Raw genomic sequence first — 19050 nt, 5'->3', positions numbered from 1 at the left:
GAAGATAACTATGGCTTTGTCTTGTCTCTTGGACATATTTTATACACCTGCTTAGCTTCTGCACCAAAGGACTTTCATAGGGAGTAAAACTCATTCAAGCAGAATTCCCCAGAAAGCTGGTAGTGGTTTGAAACTAATCACAGGTGCAGTTTCTACATATAAAAGACATTAACTTCAGTTCGCTCTTTGTAAATCATTTTACTTTTTTGCTTAAAGTAGTTTAGATTAGGGGGACTCAGGATTTGCCAAATAAGTCTCCCGAAATCATTGGCCAGGTTTTTCAAATGTAATATTAGAAAGTAATTATTGTGGAGTAATTGAAAATGAAGTTATAATTTACTTAGGGCATGTAGTGGAGGTGCAGGGGAATGTCTCTGAAAGAAGCCTCCTCCCTTTCCTAGCAGTTGCCTCCTTAAGGAGGCCCAAATCAACTTCAGGGATTAGGCAAACTTCTTTTATTCTGCTTGCTCAAACATTTAGCAGCTTGTCTGGTTTCTGACTGTTTCCTCCAGGTGTGATGGGACAGGTAAATACATAGTAAAGGGTGTGACTGTATGTGTGTGTTTTTTATTGGCTACTGTACAGCAAGTGCTAGAGTATATTAAATAGTATGTATTTGATTCTATTAGAAAGCTCAGTGGACACCTGGTCTTTGTCAGGTAAATGGGGTCACTTTCAAAATACATTTGAGGGCAAAGAGCATGTGACCACTTCTACAGCTGACAAAGCTGCATTGGGGACTCATCACATCTTTTATGGTGCACATCTACAAAACAAAGTGTTAATTACATGGGCACTTGAACACAGGTGTTTTCACATGTGTATCATTGTACAAATAACATTTGTCTGGAAGCTGTGATTGGCAACAGCTTCCCATTGAGTGCACATTTGGCAGCAAACCTGGGTTTGCCACCTTGGTCATACACAAAAAAACCCTTGAGTGTTTAGTAAAGGTCTTCTGTTACATGAGTAAGTCAGCCCTGCAGTTTGCTACCCAGCTGCTTGCTTGAAACATGTAGCAAGTTCTTTGGGATGCCCCTCTTTCCATCCACTTACTGCTCACCAATCTAAACAGCACTATCATAGGTCATTTAAAGCTGGAATCTAACCCTTTTTTAACACTGTGCTCTCTGCTTTTGCCCCTAAAGGTCCACGAACCTTTAAATGCTGAAATGATGGCATTCTTTAGATATTTTGTTCTGTTGTAAACAAAAGTAATGTTAGAGAGCAAGGTGGGTGGAAAAAGGGCTTCAAAGTCCAGCTATATAAACAAACTGGGTAGCAGCATCCACAGTGTAAACCAGCTAAGTGTTAAGTCATAGTGTGTAAAATAAGTTATTTCCAACACAAAGTGGGAGGAGTCCAAAGTTGAGGAGCTGTTCATGTTCACTTTCACAGTACACTTTAAGTCTTTAAGTCTTATTGTATAATGTAGATAAGAGAAATGTTTAAATGGGCAGGTTCTTATATTCCAGCTTCATTTCTCGTAATGACTGCCATAATGCTTGGAAATGTGGTGCTGAAACATACTTTGGTTTATAGGGCCTTTTTTGTTGTAGGAGAGCTTGAATGATGTAGTGGTTAGAGCAGGGGTAGTCAACCTTTTTATACCTACCACCCACTAATGCATCCTTCTTGATGGTAAAATTGCCTTACCGCCCACCAGTGCTCAATGGAAGGAGGATTCCGCTTATGCCGTAGAACCCCCTACTGCCCACCTAGAATCCTGAAACACCCATTAGTGGGCGGTAGGGACCAGGTTGACAATCCCTGGGTTCGAGTGTTGACGTAGAACCAAGGTTCAAATCCCCACTCCATCATGAAGCTCACTGGGTAACCTTGGCCCAGTCACTACCTCTCTTCCTAACCTACCCCAGTGGTGTTGTGGGGATTAAATGAGGAGGAGGAGAACCATGTACCTTTGAGCTCCTTGGGAGAAAAGGGTGGAGTATAAATTAAATAAGTGAAAATTATTTAAGGAAAAATATACTGAGATCAGGTTTTCATATCTACTCAGTGAAGCAGGCGTTTTTACTAGGTTCAGTGAAGCAAACACACTTTCACCTCCGGCAGAAAGTACAGGTGGTTTAGCTAAAATCAGACCCTTGTTTTGAAGTGGGATCTTTAAAATGATATGTTCAATCCAGAACCTTAACTCCTTGTTAAAATAGTTTCCAAGTACAGTACAACCTTATAAAGTTCTCACCTGCTGTATCTTTCTTCATATACTTTGGGGAAGAATGGTTGTCAAGTTAGTGTCATAGATTTGTTACCATAGCAATTCCTTTTCCCTCCCCTCTCCACCTTTATTGGGAATGAAGAGGAAATCAAGGCAATGCAATAGAACAAAGCAGATGTAACACTGACATGCTTCTCCGGTACTGTAAAATCTACAGTGACTTTGGTTTCAGAAACCCTTCAGATGCTTTCTCAGTGTGAAAAAGGCATACCTCAAGGCTTTCTTCATGCCTGGATCAAGTTCCAGTTGTTGTAATTCCATTTCTTTCCCTGGCACAAAGATTATAGAGAGGCCTGAATAGAAGAACAAAAATGTAGCTTGTTCATACAATGTGACCAAGGAAACAATCAGCATCAGTCTGTAATTGAATGCAAGAATTTGCCCTACATGTGTGGACTTTACAGGCAAAGATAATTCAGATGTAAGGTAGCCTCTTTGTATAAGGCTCAAGCTAGCAAAGGTATAAGGCATAGAAAGTACCTGGTTAACAAAGTAATTAGATTAGGAAAGTAAAGGTAGACTTTCTAATTCATTAAATCATTTGGATTGCCTGAAAATAGCTATCCTACAATATTTGTTTGCTTACTGATCTGAAAATGGCCCACAGAACTCTCTGAAGGAGGCCTACTCCTGTTGAAACCTTTGCACACATACAGGTGAAGTACAGAGGACAGAGTCTGACCATTGGCTATCCAGCTCTGTACACTGACTGACAGTGGCATTACAACATTTCAGACAGGAAGCTCCTTCTCTAAAAGCAGGAAATGAGCTGGGGTTCTTCTAGCATTCAGAGTTTCATCTGGGGAGAGGCAGGTGCAGAAGGGCTCTATGGAGGATCCATATCTTAGCCCAGGGGTCAGCAACCTTTTCCAGCTGTGGGCCGATCCACTGTCCCTCAGACCATGTGATGGGCTGGACTATATTGGGGGGAGAATGAACCAATTCCTAAGCCCCACAAATAACCCAGAGATGCATTTTAAATAAAAGCACACATTCTACTCATGTAAAAACACTATCTGTGGGCTGGATTGAGAAGGCGATCTGGCCCACAGGCCTTAGGTTGCCTACCCCTGGCTTAGCCTTATAAACACTAATATACAAGCGGCAACCATTTTAGATGCATTCAGTTGACATGTGATCGCCATCACGTGGGTCCTTTGGGACCCGGAAGAGGGCAGAACGTGCTTATAAATGCTCCACCAACACACACGGGGGCCAAGAACACAACCCACATGCAAAATGGTCACCGCCTGTACCTTAAGATATTAGTGCTAGGGTATTTTTTTTAAAAAAAGACTGGTTTATGCTAGTGTAGTGTTGCATTCTATGCCTTTAGTGTGAGTTATTTTAGTTATGGGTGCTTAAATATTAGACACATTTTCAAACATGGATGGGGGAATGATCATAACGCACAAGGACAATCTGCAATTAAAAGTGGCCAAATATTTAATCACATCATTGAAACAATTCTTTGGTCATGGTCTTCACTATTTGCTGAGTCCAGATCTTGTTCTTAAGCAGGATAGCTGCTCCTGAGTAGTAGTCTGAAATGCCAGCTTTAATTAAAAGCTTCATTTTATTCCTGCCTGTCTAGTGGCAAATCGTACTGCAATGCACTTGTTAATGGTAGCAGTAAACTCTAGAGGCAGCATGTTTGACTGTAATATCAAGCCACTGGAAGGGTTGTTTAAGGACACTGTGCTAGAATTAACTCCTGAGTTGCCTGGTTTGCATTTCTGAGCTTTTTTTCTCATCTCACTCTCAACAATACTTAAACAGTCAAGCTGCTAACATATTTACATAGGATACCTTGTTCAGTCACCAACTCCTTTTAACACTTCCTGTATTTATATAAATATCAGTTTCCTAAATGCAATGCATAGTCTACAAATATAGACACTGATGTAATTGAATCTTAGGTCTCTGTGCTGTGGAAGCCTCAAATATTTTTGGCTCATACTATGAAGCTATTTGACACCGTCAAATGGAACTTAGCTCTGACCTTCCAGTTTTGTGTATTTGAATAATGTGCACTTTCTAAGGCTGATTTGCAATATATTACTTGGCATACCTTTGCAGTAAATCCCGACAAAATTGATTTCTTTTTCAGAGCTAACTTAAACATTGGAAGTCAAATATCTTCAGCTTCTTTGCATTATAAAATTCATCTTTTTCATAATATAACTGCATGTATGTGAATGCTTGGCCTTAGCTGATGAATATATAGTACCTTGCCTGAAATGCTGTTTGCTGCATTTCCCTTGTGAGGTAAAACACGGCTGTTATTTAGATTATAAATCAAGTGATGCAACTTCGAACTTAAAATTCTGTTAGTATTCAAAATGAGCAAAGAGGCTCCCAGTTTAGAGCCTGTTTTCAGTTCTTGCTCTTGCTTTGGGGACCACATTAAGCAGGGCTATTGATGTATTTGCATTGATAACTCCTGCCAAAGGAAAGCACGCCTCATTTTTCCAGACACTGCTGGTCCTCCAGGAATATGGTGAGAGGGTTTCCCCACCCCTCATTTACTTCAGTTTCTGTCCTCATCCGTGCCTCAAATGGCTTGGATTAAGTAACTGTTTAAGGTGGTGCAGGTGGGAGGCCATACTAAAAATAGAATGTCTGAGATAGATAGTTGAATTATATTGAAATTAGACACATACACATCTGCCCACTTAACTTTGTGTGTCAAATGCAGGATCAGCACATCTCAGTATTCAGTCTGAGACTCATGATCACAAGGATGAGGGTGTCTCACAGTTTGGGGGCAGGTACTGAACATTTATGTAACCTTTTTATTATAATATGGTGCTCAGATGATATTGTACCATTTGACGCATTGATCTTAAAGGCTGTGGATGGGAGAGAAAGCTATCTTGGAGGTGTGCTAGGCCTACTTTGAGATACCCTCTGGGATCACAAATATTGGCTTTCTTACTAGCCATCCATTACTTTTAATGAAGAGCTGGAGTCAGTCATTCTATGGAAGGCCACAGGTTCCCTGCCCCTGCCATAGAAGAAGTGTGTGGGCTATCAGGGGCAGTCTTCAGATTGTCTCTAATGTAACTTGGGGGTTGTGCTATGGTCTCTCACAGGCCAGTCCAACTTCTCATACCAAGGGGGCTGCAAGAGTACTTCAACACAGAATCCATGGGCAACACACTTCATTAAAGTGTTTGCAATATATTTATCATTATTTAATAGGCACAATTAAGATAAATTTATCAATTGTGTATTTAATTAAATATATTATTTAATTAGTAAACACATTTTAACACACAAACAGATGTATGTGCTTATGTTAATAACACATGACACAAAAAATATCTTTTTAAGGCTTTTATGTTATTTTTTTCTTTAACGTTGCCAAGGGCTGCCAAAAAAGCCATCATAGGCCACATCCAGGCCACGGGTTGAACCACCCTGGTCTACCATATTGCTTACTTCCCACTTCAGATTTCCAGCTATCTTTCAGTGCAGCCTCAAGAGTTTGTTTGCAGTTTTCTTGGCTGGGAATGTGAACTGTTGTGTTTACAGGTTCATCCATACATGAACTTAATGTGAATTTGAAGCAGTGTGTGCCTTTTTGTGTGTATGTGCTCTCAACATGACATTTCCCCCTATCCAATTGGCTGCCTGCAGTTTTTCGACAATAAACGCAGATTTGGGAAAAATCTGAAAAGGGGAATTAAATGCAGTATAAAACCACTTGTTACTCTGCTGTGAAAACACTAAAGTGCATTTTGTGGGTGGTTCTGGTGACATTTCTGTCACCACACACCCTACTTCCATTTTGCTTCCATCAGCTGATAGGGTATGTTCCCCCTTTTTAGAACCAAATCAGCTGTTTTTCACAGAAGAGATCTTGCAGAAAACAACTGTATTAAAAACAAAAAAGAATCCCTTGCAGATTCAGGAGGCAGGGAAGGGGATGGTAGCCTTTCATGAGAGTGACTCCAAACCATTACCTGATTTTGAGTACACACAATTAAATATTATTTAGATAATGCAGCCTGGATAGCTCATTTGGTTAGAGTGAGATGTTGATAATGACAAGGTTGCAGGATCAATCACCATATGGGACAGCAGCGTATTCCTTCATTGCAGGAGGTCAACTTCCATCTCTACATTTCTATGAATCTAAGATCAATTAACTTTTGTTCCAGCACATGGTCTGCATTTGAAAGCATGTACCAAAAGGTGGGGTCGGAGGGGACTATGTAGGCACAGTAATTGATTCCCCCCCCCCCACACCAGTTGCCTCTTTAAACCTAGGCAAAAAATCATGAGGTATCTAAAATTCAGGTCATTAACTGTCAACAGTAGAAGAATGTTTGAAATTAGAAGTCAGAGCAGCACAGAGATGGGAAATGAGAAAAATTGGCAGCTAGGGGTGCTAGGAAAATCTTGTAAACTCTACTTGTGATTCCCAATTTTTTTGGTTTGGTGACCCACTGGTCCTAATTTACTTGGTATGATAGCCCATCAAATTATTGTCACGTGAATTTGGGACCTTAGGTCTTCTCTGCCACTAATCATCAGAGAGTCGTTCCAAATTGTTAAAATGTAATAATCAAGCCTTTCTGAAATTTGCTTATAAGTGTCAGTGCTGTAGTATAATATGCAAATGAAGTTATAAGACGTATTCATCATTCCAGTTGTGGATTACAAGCAATAATTATTTTGGGTTTACACTTGCACAGGCTTCCCTGCTCTATAGGACATCAAGCACTTTGCCCAGACCAGAAGACCCCATTGAACTCTGCCTGTGAATGTTCAGTAAACCCTGCCTGCACTTTAGTAAACTGTTCTCTAAGACCATGAGGATTAGAAACGTCTTATAAAAAAGGAGGGGGACATTCTGAATTCTAACTTGTGGCCAGTATTCTAGACATTCCTCTCTTTGCCCATTTTACTGTACTGCCACTTCCCTTTGAGTTGCATGCAAGGAACATGAAAAATATAGCTCATGTTGGCAGGCTGATGATAGAAGACCAGTGTACTTCCTTCTTAATCTTGTAGTGGATTTTAACTGACAGAAGGAGGTTTGCTGGAAGCAAAACTGTCTTAGGGTATAAATCTCGATGGAGATATGGATAATCTTGTTATGTTGTCCAGTGTGGTGGCTCTTCAAACTGAAGAGCAGTTATTTTGGAAACAAGAATAGAGAAGTTGGGGGGGGGGAATTATACTTCATAAGAAATCGTTTGGCCTGTGGGGGGGGGGAGGGTTAAATTTGAAAGTAGGTTTAACATAATAGTTTTTCATGAGATTGTATGATGGCATTAAGACTAGAAGTGGCAAAAATAAAACTAAGCTTGAAGTATTCAGTGCTTATTTTCAATATTTCCATTTTATATGATGTGTAATGACTTGGCAGTGTTCCCAGAGCTACCTTAAACCCCCAGTCCCTAGGCCTAATTAAGTCAGGCAGTATGAGGTCTGTGAGGCTGTTTTCTCAAAATCCACACCCATCTGCCCCATGTCACATATGACATCAGGGATGGGGCAGGTAAAGATATGGCTGAAAAACAGCAGTTGGGAGCTTATAATGTGTTCTCCTGATTGCTCCCTGGCAGTGAGCCCCACTGGGAGACAGGCTATATGCTTTTGGGAATTCCTTAGTGCACCCAATGGAGTTGTTCTCTATACCAGTCAGCCGAATGGAAGTTATCATGAGCCCCTTTGGAGGTACAATGTAAGTACCAGTCAGTTGATCAGCCCCTTTGAAGTTGTCGCTGCCCACCATCATTATTTTATTATTTATATGCCACCCATGTGACTGGGTTGCCCCAGCCAGTCTGGGCGGCTCCCAACAAAATCTTAAAATCACAATAAAACATCAACCATTAGAAACTTCCCTGTACAGGGTTGCCTTCAGATGTCTTCTAAAAGTCATATAGTTATTTATCTGTTTGACATCTGATGAGAGAGTGTTCCACAGGGCGGGTGCCACTATTGAGAAGGCCCTCAGAGCTGGACCTCAGTGTCTGGGCTGGATGATGGGAGTGGAGACGCTCCTTCAGGTATACAAAATCAACCCTATTTAGAGCTTTAAAGGTCAGCACCTTTGAATTGTGCCTTGAAACGTACTGGAAGCCAATGCGGATCCTTTCAGAGTGGAGTTAGGTCGCAGTGGCCACTCCCAGTCACCAGTCTAGCTACCACATTCTGGATTAATTGTAGTTTCTGAGTCATCTTGAAACATAGCCCCACATAGAGTGCATTGCAGTAGTCCCAAGCGGGAGATAACCAGAGTATGTACCACTCTGGCAAGACAGTGCACAGGCAGGTTGGGTCTCAGCTCTTGTACCAAGTGTTGCTGGACACAGATTTAATAATGTGAGGTAAGTGATAGGTGGGCAGCCCTGCCTACCTGCTGGAGTTGACCTGTGGAGGAGGTAAGGATTCGGCCCAAAGACCAGATTGAGTCTCCCACCCTGGTCTTTGGCAAGCAGCAAAGTAGCAAACTTGCTTCTCTTGTCACAACTTCCTCTATTATCATACCATTGGAGGTGTCTGTCCCACCACTTTAAATCTGTTGAGCGCAGTTGGGATAGCTCTGTGCTCTTTTTGGCTTCTACAAATTTATTATTAATAATAATAATAGTTTAAGCTTCATTAACAAGAAAAGGGATGCTACAGAATGTTAGCATTTTAAAGGCGCTTAAGATTAATTTATGAAATTCAGTTCTGTGTACTTATTAATCCAAGAGTTATTTATAGTTTATGGAGAAGGGAGATAATGGGAAAAGGCAGTTCACTGAGAACCTAGACAATTATAGACCACTAAGCACAACACCAGAATAGTTAGCACTTTGAAGTAGATTTCAAAACAAACCACTGAAGTTTAGAAATAGCCCATCTGGAATTTCTATCAGTGCATGGGAATGCAAGAGAGCGCAGGAGGAGGACAGTGCCAGAATTTCCTCCCTCATGATTAGATTAGATTAGATTAGATTAGATTAGATAAACTTATTGTCATTGTCCGTATATACACAGTATACACAACAACGAAAATCAAACACCCAAGACCGGATTCACATACACATTTGCACGTATCTCCAACACACTCATCCTATTCAGACATAATCTATTAAAACATACATAATCCAGAATATAACACAACCTATTAGAAGCATAGCATAACCTAAAACCTATCTCATTCCTTACTACTCACTGCTTGCTATTTCTTACAACTGGCCCTGAGATCATTATTTAGTGCAATCAGAGCTCTTGGATAGAAACTATTCAGAAGGCGTGTGGTTCGTGTTTTCATTGTCCTGTATCTTCTGCCCGAAGGCAACAGTTCAAAGAGGTTGTGAGCAGGATGGGTGGGATCTCTCAGGATATTGTGTGACTTCTTCAAGCTGCGAGACGTGAAGATCTCATCCAGGGTTGGTAGTTGGAGCCCAATAACATTCTGGGCAATTTTAATTATTCTCTGTAAAGCTTTTTTATGGCTACGCTGCTTGCAGCAAGTGGGAAGGATGGTCTTGAGGAGAAAGCAGAGCCATGTTAAATTTGGCCCTCAGGGAAGTGTAAAGAAGAAGAATACCCACAGGGCACCTTCTCTCTCTCCCCCTCCTTGTCTGCCACAGCCACAATATACAGAAAAACACTTCAAATCGAGGCAGTATTGAGTCTATCCAAAAATTTTCTTTTTAGAATTATGTTGTTTATACATAGTGCATATGCTATCCATACCTCTGAAAATGATCTAAGCATGCTCTGTTGATGCTTTCTGTTGAATCCTACCTTGAAGCCTTAGTTTTTGTAACTTCAAAACTCTTTTCAAGTCCACCAGCAGCTGAATCAGAATAGAGACTTGAATACATGTTTTATAGGAAGGGGTGTAAGTACTTCTGCTTACAACTCCAAAAGATTAAGGACAAAAATATGGACTCGGTTGCTTCCTTCTTTCCACCAGTTTTTAACAAGAACAGTTAAAAACTGTTTTTTTAAAAAAATAAAAAATAAAGATTTTCATGGTTTACAAAAGTATGTGCATTGTCTCTTTTTCAGGTTATGTTTTCTACAGATTGATTACATTTGTTGGGAGACTTTAGTGTTGTATACAGTATAAGGTTGGGGAAGAAAAGGGGGCAGAGAGGGGAATGGGGTAGTAAAACTTATATTCTTTTACTTAGTGTATGTGCAGGGTTTTGTGTCAGCATCACTTGGGAAGGTTCTCTTTCTATTCACTTGTTATATTTCCTTGATAGAGAGGTTGAAGGGGGACGGGGCATGTTTGGTGGTTTTAGTTGGCTGCAGTGAGATTTGTTTGCTGGAGGAGGGGCGGGATTGTTGGGTGAAGCTAGCCATATTGATTTGTATGCTGTCAGTGGATTCTTGAACAACAATGAAAAAGTGTTGAAAATAACTTGGCCAGTTACTTTAACCCTCCTGGACTCCCCTAAATGCTATAAAGGGTGAGTCACTGACAGTGTTAGAACCTGAGATATGAAAGCTAGGAGCTAAATGGCACCTTAAACCTAGGTTATGGGCGCAACAACAGAATGTCTAGGCGCACTTTTTGTATAACAATACAGAGCTGAAAATGAATGAACTGCAGCTAAAATATTATGTTCATTTTTCACATGGTCTAGTCCTTCCCCTGCCCACCCCTCTAATATTCTTAAGAGGGTCTCTTCTCCAGTTTTCAGAGAGTAGCTGGAAGTGGAGAGGCAGAAAAATGTCCTCCTTTCCTTCCACTCTGCAGTTTTAATCTGAAATCTTAGGCACAGTACTTCACCCAGAGCTCAGAAACTGCTCACACTAATGAAATTCCCTTTCACAAAATGCGCCTAGAACAGTGGGAGTTTTGAACACTGGTTGCTGAATATGGATTTAAAGCAACTTTGAGCGTTGTTGCAGTTTTGATTCACAGATGGCAGCCTAACATGAAGAAGACAAGCCACGCCAACAGTCTTGGTACAGGCAGACATTTTAGACTTGCACATAACAGTGTTCTTTCCCTCTTCCCACTCAAACTTGAAAGTAGTCAGGAGCTATTGTGCTTTATCCTGTCTGACTGCAATTTTGCAATATATTCCAGTGCCATTTGGCCAGCCCTGAACTATAGCCAAGCATGCTGCTTGCCTGCCCACACTTGGTTGGCAAGGAGCCCGGAAGCTTGAACGTTGCATAACTGGCAACTTCTTAAATGATGAACATTTTTTCATGTTAATTTAGTCTGCTTGCTGCTGAATAGGTAATTGAACTTGTGTTGTCACATATTATAATTCATTATTCCCATCTCTGCTCTAGTGGGTTTTTTTTGTTTTTTTTTAAGGGCTTCACACTTTTTACCAATGTGATTGGCAGAATGTTTTGGATTTTTGCTGTCCCTATGTCATCCATAGAATGCCGCCCCCGGCCTTGTGCTATCTGGATTTCTGCTGGTTTGCTTTCAAATATGCCCTTACTATGTACTACAACGCTTGTGAATGAAAAATTGGGATTCAGTTCAAATGGGTGAAAGCAACATTTGAAAACATTTTATAATTAGACCAGCGGGAATTTTGCTGTGCCCATCAAATGGAATATTTCTGCCCAGCTGATACGTGAAATCAGTTTACAGTACAAGGTTTTCTGTAGACATCCTGAAGTTATAGTGAGGACATAGGAATCTCCCTTATACTGAGTCAGGTCTTTATAGCTCAGTGTTTTCTGTTTTGTCCACGGCTGTACAGGATTTCAGGGGTCTTTCCCAGGCGTGCCAGGAGATGCCAGGGATTGAACCTGGGACCTTCTGCATGTAAGGCAGGTGTTTAACCCCACTGAGCTTATGGCCCTTCTTTTGCAACACCAACGCATATCTAGAATTACCAGACTGGTGGGAAAGCAAGCATGTTCCCTCTTCCATGTGACAGCCCTTAAGATACTTGAAGATGCCTATCATATCTCCCCTCAGTCTCCTCTTTTCCAGGCTAAACATACCCAGCTCCTTCAAGCGCTCCTTGTAAGGCTTAGTTTCCAGACCCTTAATCAACTTGGTTGCCCTCCTCTGCACACATTCCAGCTTGTCAACATCCTTCTTAAATTTTAGTGCCCAGAATTGGACACAGTATTCCAGGTGTGGTCTGACCAAGGCAGAATAGAGTGGTACTATTACTTCCCTTGATCTCTGGACACTATATTTCTGTTGATATAGCCTAGAATAGTGTTAGCTTTTTTTGCTTCTGCATCATACTGTTGATTCAGGTTAAGCTTGTGGTCCACCAAGACCCCTAGATCCTTTTCACATGTACTGCTAGTAAGCCAGGTGTCCCCCACCCTGTATTTGTGCGTCTGGTTCTTCCTGCCATGTGAGAAGTTGTTGGTTTCATTTTTAATTCAGATGACCTGTTTACTAGCTAGAAATGCTTACGAAATGCAACTACAATGTGGTGTGTAGTTTAAAAAAATACAAGCCTGGGCCCCAAAGTGTCCACCATGCCTTGTGATCTTTGCTTTAGGATTATGTTGCCTGCCGTTGGCATACACATCAGACAGGTGGTAGCAACTATTTCATGTAGACAGGGGTCACTGCAGTGCAGAAAAAGGCACAGCTAAATCTCAAAAAGAAAGTTTTTCCAAGGACCTGAAGGATGGCAGGCTTCTTAACGTTTTGCTTAGCACTGGCTCCCCAGTGCTTCATGTCGCAGTATCTTAAAATCCATAATTAACAGTGCGGGGCACAGCATAAAGTAAAGCTTTTGGGATGTTGTGGGGAACCTTTATGGCCCATTGGGCCCAGATCTTTAAACCATAGTGATAGAGGGAGATGGGAACCAAGTGCATTCAATCTTGCTTTTGTCAGGTTTTTTTTACCGTATTTTTCTCTCTATAAGACGCACCAGACCATAAGACGCCCATAGTTTTTGGAGGAGGAAAACAAGAAAAAATATATTCTAAATCTCAGAAGCCAGAACAGCAAGAGGGATCGCTGCGCAGTGAAAGCAGCAATCCCTCTTGCTGTTCTGGCTTCTGGGATAGCTGCACAGCCTGCATTCGCTCCTTAAGACACACACACATTTCCCCTTACTTTTTAGGAGGGAAAAAGTGAGTCTTATAGAGCAAAAAATACGGTACTTGTGGTATCAGATGTGAGGCAGGCGGGCATAGTTTGGGGGAAATGGCCTCGTGAGCCAAATAGGGCGACCTGGTGGGTCAACTTTGTGCTGTGGGGCAGAGATTTCCTACCCCTACTTTCGGTGTGAAGTGACCTTCATCTGAATACGTGGGAATTCAGACTTAACAGTATCTTTAACAGGAAGAAGTAGGCCTGAATTAGTTCTGTTCCAGGATTCAAGTAGCATTGGGCATAGCCGTCAGCTCATGAAGGAGGCTGTGTATGGGTAAAGCTTTTTAATCAACTCCAGACGTCTAATTCAATATATTTATTAAACATTGCAATACGATAGAGTAAGATATATCAGAAACTGCATAAAAGGAAAATAGTAATTTTCCAACTAATCCTTCCTCTAATGCAGTCTCTCCATCCCTCCTAATCCCTTTTCCTTTTCTTTTGCATCTTCTAGGAGGTTGTAAGCCTGAGGGCAGAGACTGGCTCATCATTGACAGTTGTAAGCCACTCTGGAAGCCTTTTTTCAGCCGAAGAGTGGGATAAAAATGCATTAAATAAATAAATGGATTAGTTCAATGACTTATAAAAAACATTAGCATCCTTGTTGCATGCAGGCAGATTCACAGGATCTGTTGAAGTCAAAGTAAACAGTCAAGCAATGAGTTCCCTCAAGCAATGGAGACAGACATGCCCAGATCAGCCTATTAAGTACGGTATGTTGTGTGCCAGGAGGGGCACAGAGGTGGGTGTCCTGGCACAGAGGCTGATTCCCTCCCAGATGGGTATACGTGTGACCCTTCTCTGTGTGCTCCCTCCATGGAAGGTCTGGAGAATGACAACACTAGAACAGGCCTTTTCATTGGTGGCTGGTGGAAGGATCTCCACTTGGAGGCATGTCTGGTAACATCTTTCCTTTTTTTTTTTTTAAGGTGTTACGCAAAGCCTTTCATTTTTATCCAGGCTTTTGGTCCTTAGTTTGAAATGTTTGTTGCCCCCTTGTTACAATCGGTTTGTTTTGGGTCACTTTTGTGAGGAACGTGACTAATAAATATAATAATAGTACTTTCCGTTCATGGGAATGCGGGGAGGGAAAGTGTCTTCTGGGAAGGTTCGGGATAGGAGTGGGTTGGAAACATCCTTGTTTGCAATAATTATGTATGCCACAGGCTTTGCTCTCGTGGAAGATGTCAGGGTGGTGGGTTTTTTTGTGTTTTGTGTGTGGTTGTTTTTTTTTTATGCAAACATAATATTCCTAAAGAGACAAGAGGATTGGAACATTGACTTTTGTCACAGTTAAGGGGGGGAATGCATGATCACTTTATGTGCAAATCATTTTGGTTTCACATGGAACAATGAGAGTATCTATTTTAAATTATTCTAATGGTAATAAGTGGTACGTGGAAATAAGATGGCTGCCTGGCACAGGCATATGTTCACCATATGAAACATCTTCTTTTTTAGATAGATTGACATCTTCAGAACTCAAGTGTTGAAAGTTTGAAAGAAGCTTGGAGCAATGCTTCAGTATTTAATAGGCCGTAGTTATATTTTCACCCCTATACATATTTCCCATAGCACTTGTGAAAACCTGCATTGGATATATGTGAGGCAGGGCTGTTAATTCTAATGCCTATTGATATTTTTGCTGCTTTACGGCAGAAGTGACAGCATGACCAAATGGGATGGCAGTAACCTACTCTCTAGGGTGTGCAAAAGATGCTAACTTCCTTGGGTTATAGGGTAATGGAAGTGTTTGTAGCAGCTGCAAATAATGGGTGTGACTAACAAGCCAAGCCATAATGTGTAGATCCTAGCAGAGGAAAATCTGAAGAACAGTTTGTGATATGGCATGATGCGCTACAGTTCAAAGGGAGAAAAAGTTGTCATCAATCAATTTTCAATCTAATTAAAACACAGATATGGCATAGGAGGAGGGAGTCGGACACTGTCTGTCTCTCATGCAGACTCATGGAGTGTAGTCAGGAACACCTAAACAGCTCTTTAAAACAAAACAAATTTTTTTGCAAAACTTCTGTGTTTGGTAACAGAATGTCTTTAACCGCATGTGCAGCACTGTTAGCTTTTGCCTTGTTTTCTTCACAGGGAAATCATCATTGACGATTCAGTTTGTGGAAGGCCAGTTCGTTGATTCATATGATCCTACCATAGAGAACAGTAAGTAACTGAACTATTTCTCTGAACATTGAAAGAGAGCTGATTTGCCTTAATCCATTTCGCCCACACATGCACTTTTCCTTCAAAGAGCTTGAAGCAGTTTATGCTTCATTGATTTATTATTTAATCTGAAGTTGGATGTTTAACGGAGGCAGAACTTCATAAAGTGCTGTGTTCTATAGAGAATCTAGGGTGTAAACCAGTCGGTCTTTTTAAATTTGTGCACATAGTATGGCTTGTGTTTAGAAATCACATATCCAGAGAAGGAATAGAAGCAACACTTCTCTGCAGCCTTTTGGGAAATGAGACCTATGAGCTTGAAATTATGTTGGATCTAAAGTTAATAGAACTGCTAGCCTTTAAGGCTAGTCTTTCTAGTTCAGCTCTGCAGAAATATATGCAGTGCTTTTTCCAGGATGCACTCAAGGGTATGCAATACTAGCACCTTGTTGTTTGTTAAAAAGTTTGACATTCACTGTAACAACTTCATGGTGAGTACCAACACCTATTTTTCTAGAAAAAAAGCACTGAATATATGTGTATGAAATAAGTTTCACAGCCTTAATCTAAGACTGGAGGTCATGGAGTATTTCATTCAAACCATGATCTATAAGTCAAGGTTTGTTTTTGACTTGCAAATCATGATTTGTGTTTGGGTGAAACCAACCACAGCCTCTGGTTCAGACATAATGGTAAGCCATAGATCACATTCTTTTTAATCCATTAAGAATAGTTAACTGTGATGTGCAAATTTGGCCAATGAAACCCAGGTTATTTTTATTCTGCTAAAGAGTAAAATGGCCAGTTTGAACTGAAGTGATAGACTTTTCCTGTGAAGCACTGAACTGCCCTTTTTCTCATTTGTCCAGCATTCACAAAGCTGATTACAGTAAATGGGCAGGAATATCATCTTCAAGTAGTTGACACAGCTGGCCAAGTAAGTGATGTTTGTTTCCCTGATAGTATTTCCAGTGTTGATATCCTAAAATTGGTATGGTGCCTTAAAAGACTTAGGAGAGAAGGCTATGGCCCTTTTAATTATTTTCAAGTAGAAATTAGATCCGGTTACAGGATTGTATGAAATCTTCGAAGAAGCAGATCCTAAGTACGTTTTCATAACCAACTCAGTTACTCTTGCTTAAAGCACAGAAAGATCATAGTTGCAGTTAATCTAAAATTGTCATATGAATTTGCCATTTATAGAGGGAATTCAAGTGAAGGAGAGAAATATGTGGTTATTGATTTGGGTTTAATCTCAAGTGTGCTGATAAGACAGTAGATTATATTCTTTTTGCACAAAGTATTTCTCACAATCCTTCATGACATAAGTAAGGTTGCCATACATTCTCTTTTTCCAGGACATGTTCTCCTTTTCAGGATTAAAATTTCTGTCCTGGCAGATTTTTTGAATTTGCCAAAATGTCTTGCTTTCTCTCTTTCTCCTTGTACATAAAAAGATGCAGTTTCACTTTAATGCTTTTCCTGGGCTTTTTAATAAATTATTTTGTATGCCTTACCACCACTACCAACTTGTGCACGTCCCAAAGAGGGAGAGGCATATGTATGTATGTATGTATGTATGTATGTATCACACACACACACCATTTTGCATGCACAGATTTGGCCACGTCCCTTCCCAGTGCCCTCTGATGTCACTCCAGCACATGCCCCACCCATAGCATGCTCCAGTGCTCACCTGCTCCTGCACCCCCCTCCTCCCTGCCCTAGGCGCCGGCAAATGTGTCCTCTTTTTTGCTCTTCAGAATACGGCAACCCTAGACATAAGCCAAGTAGGAGGAAGGAAACTACTAAACCTCAAAAGACGCAAAGCAGGAACTTCTCTTTCCCTGTAGAGAAAACTATTTTGTAGCCTTGAGCATTGGGCTTATTCCTGTGCATAAATAGCCTGCTGTGAGTTTTCAAAATGTAGCATATGTCTTTGTGCATGGGACCTGCTGAGAGTTGAACAAGAACATCTCCTTTTGCTCAAATATGCTATAGCACATTTGCAAAATGCCACTGCTTAACCGAAGGTACGATAATTTCTAGGTATCTTCCAGTCTGGCAGTATTTGACCTTGAGCAGGATTAGGCTCGTCCCCAACCATCGTCCCAACTCTAGCCTCAGAAACCAAGGGCATCTAGATGTTTCTCTATTTTTAAAGCTACAGAAAAACTCATGGAAGCCATATCAAGACACATCAAGGGGTAACAGAGCCTCAAATAGCTGCATATTTGGTTTCCAGGCTACCTTCCCTATCCAAAGCAAAATACTTCCCCTGCATAGACTTAAGCCTTCCAAAGGGATAGTTCATTTGTAGCATATTTATATTTTCAATGTGCAAGGTTCATCGCGGCACCCCATAAAATGAAGTAAAGATGAGCAGGAACATAGAATAATAGAATTGTATAGTTGGAAAGAGCCCCAAGGGTCATCTAGTCCACCCCCCTGCAATGCAGGAATCCTGCCCACAGCAACCCCAAACTACCATACTTCTGGTTAACAGCAAGACGCACTGACCCACTGTGCCACTGGGGGTTCATGTATTAATGGTGAAATGCGCCCAACACTAAATGCGAGAAATGACAAATCCACAACATACTCATCACAATAATAAAACTGCATAAGTTGTTTATTTTATCAATTTCATCATTTTAACTTAATCAAGTTGATGGGAGGGAAATTCCCATTTCCCTTCTTCCCTCGCAGCCCCTCTGGACCTCATCTCACATTGTGCAGGAGGAATTCCTGACCCTCCAGGCAGACACTTGTGGGGGCATAGGTGGTTCGAGGAGGGAGAAGTGAATGGGAAACTTTCCCTCTGTGAACATCCTAAAGTCACCGGAAAGATGAGAGAAATTGTGTTTACTTTTGTGTACTTAGAATTGTATTTTAATTAGTAAAATAGAAATCTTTAAACAGAACCTTGTTTTGAATTTGTCTGCTTGCATTGTTCCTTCTTCCAAGCAAGTCAAAGTTACCTTAAATTCTGAAGGAGCAATGAGAGATCGATCCTAGTATTCACATCTGCGGAAGCTAAAATGGAATTTGATCAGTGCTTTGTTGATAACCTACTATTTGCAGTACTTCATAGTCGAAAGATCATTTGGCATCTTAAACAGTATTGAGCAAGAGTATTGAGCATGTTCTAAGTTATTTAAGTAGGTGTCCAATTTCCCAACAGATACAATACTGATAGGTTTAAATGCCAAAATTGTCTGTCTTGACACAGTATGTCAAAGTTGATGGACAGCTTCCCATAGGACTGTTTAGTAATTGTAACTTACCAGTAATTGTTTAGTAATTGTAACTTACCCGTTCTCACATTCAGTGCCGTTCTTGTAAATGCATAGTGAGTGTGTGAGTGCATCATGCCCATGAAATGTCAGCTTTCCTGTTTGGTGCCTTCCATTTTCAGCGGTGGCACTGCTCCTGTAGACCTTTGTAGAGGAATTGTAATCCTTCAGCTATGCAAAGAATTCACTAGAATGCAAGACAGCAGTGAAAGGAAGTCAGTACATGTACGTTCATGCGCAGCATTTTAACAATGCAAGGATTAAATGCG

At 40.8% G+C, this 19050-nt stretch overlaps 1 protein-coding gene across 1 annotated transcript in view; it reads left to right on the top strand.

Moving 5' to 3' along the window:
* RHEB (Ras homolog, mTORC1 binding) overlaps positions 1-19050 on the top strand; it is a 29027-nt gene that overhangs the window by 1600 nt on the left and 8377 nt on the right. The window contains exons 2-3 of the mRNA XM_081834583.1: positions 15414-15485; positions 16355-16422. Coding sequence (XP_081690709.1) covers positions 15414-15485; positions 16355-16422 — 140 coding nt within the window. The remainder of the gene's footprint in view (positions 1-15413; positions 15486-16354; positions 16423-19050) is intronic.

This window comes from Podarcis erhardii, assembly GCF_964252035.2.
Source record: "Podarcis erhardii genome assembly, chromosome: 12".
Lineage (NCBI taxonomy): Eukaryota > Metazoa > Chordata > Lepidosauria > Squamata > Lacertidae > Podarcis > Podarcis erhardii.
This window is presented reverse-complemented; position numbering and strand designations above follow the sequence as displayed.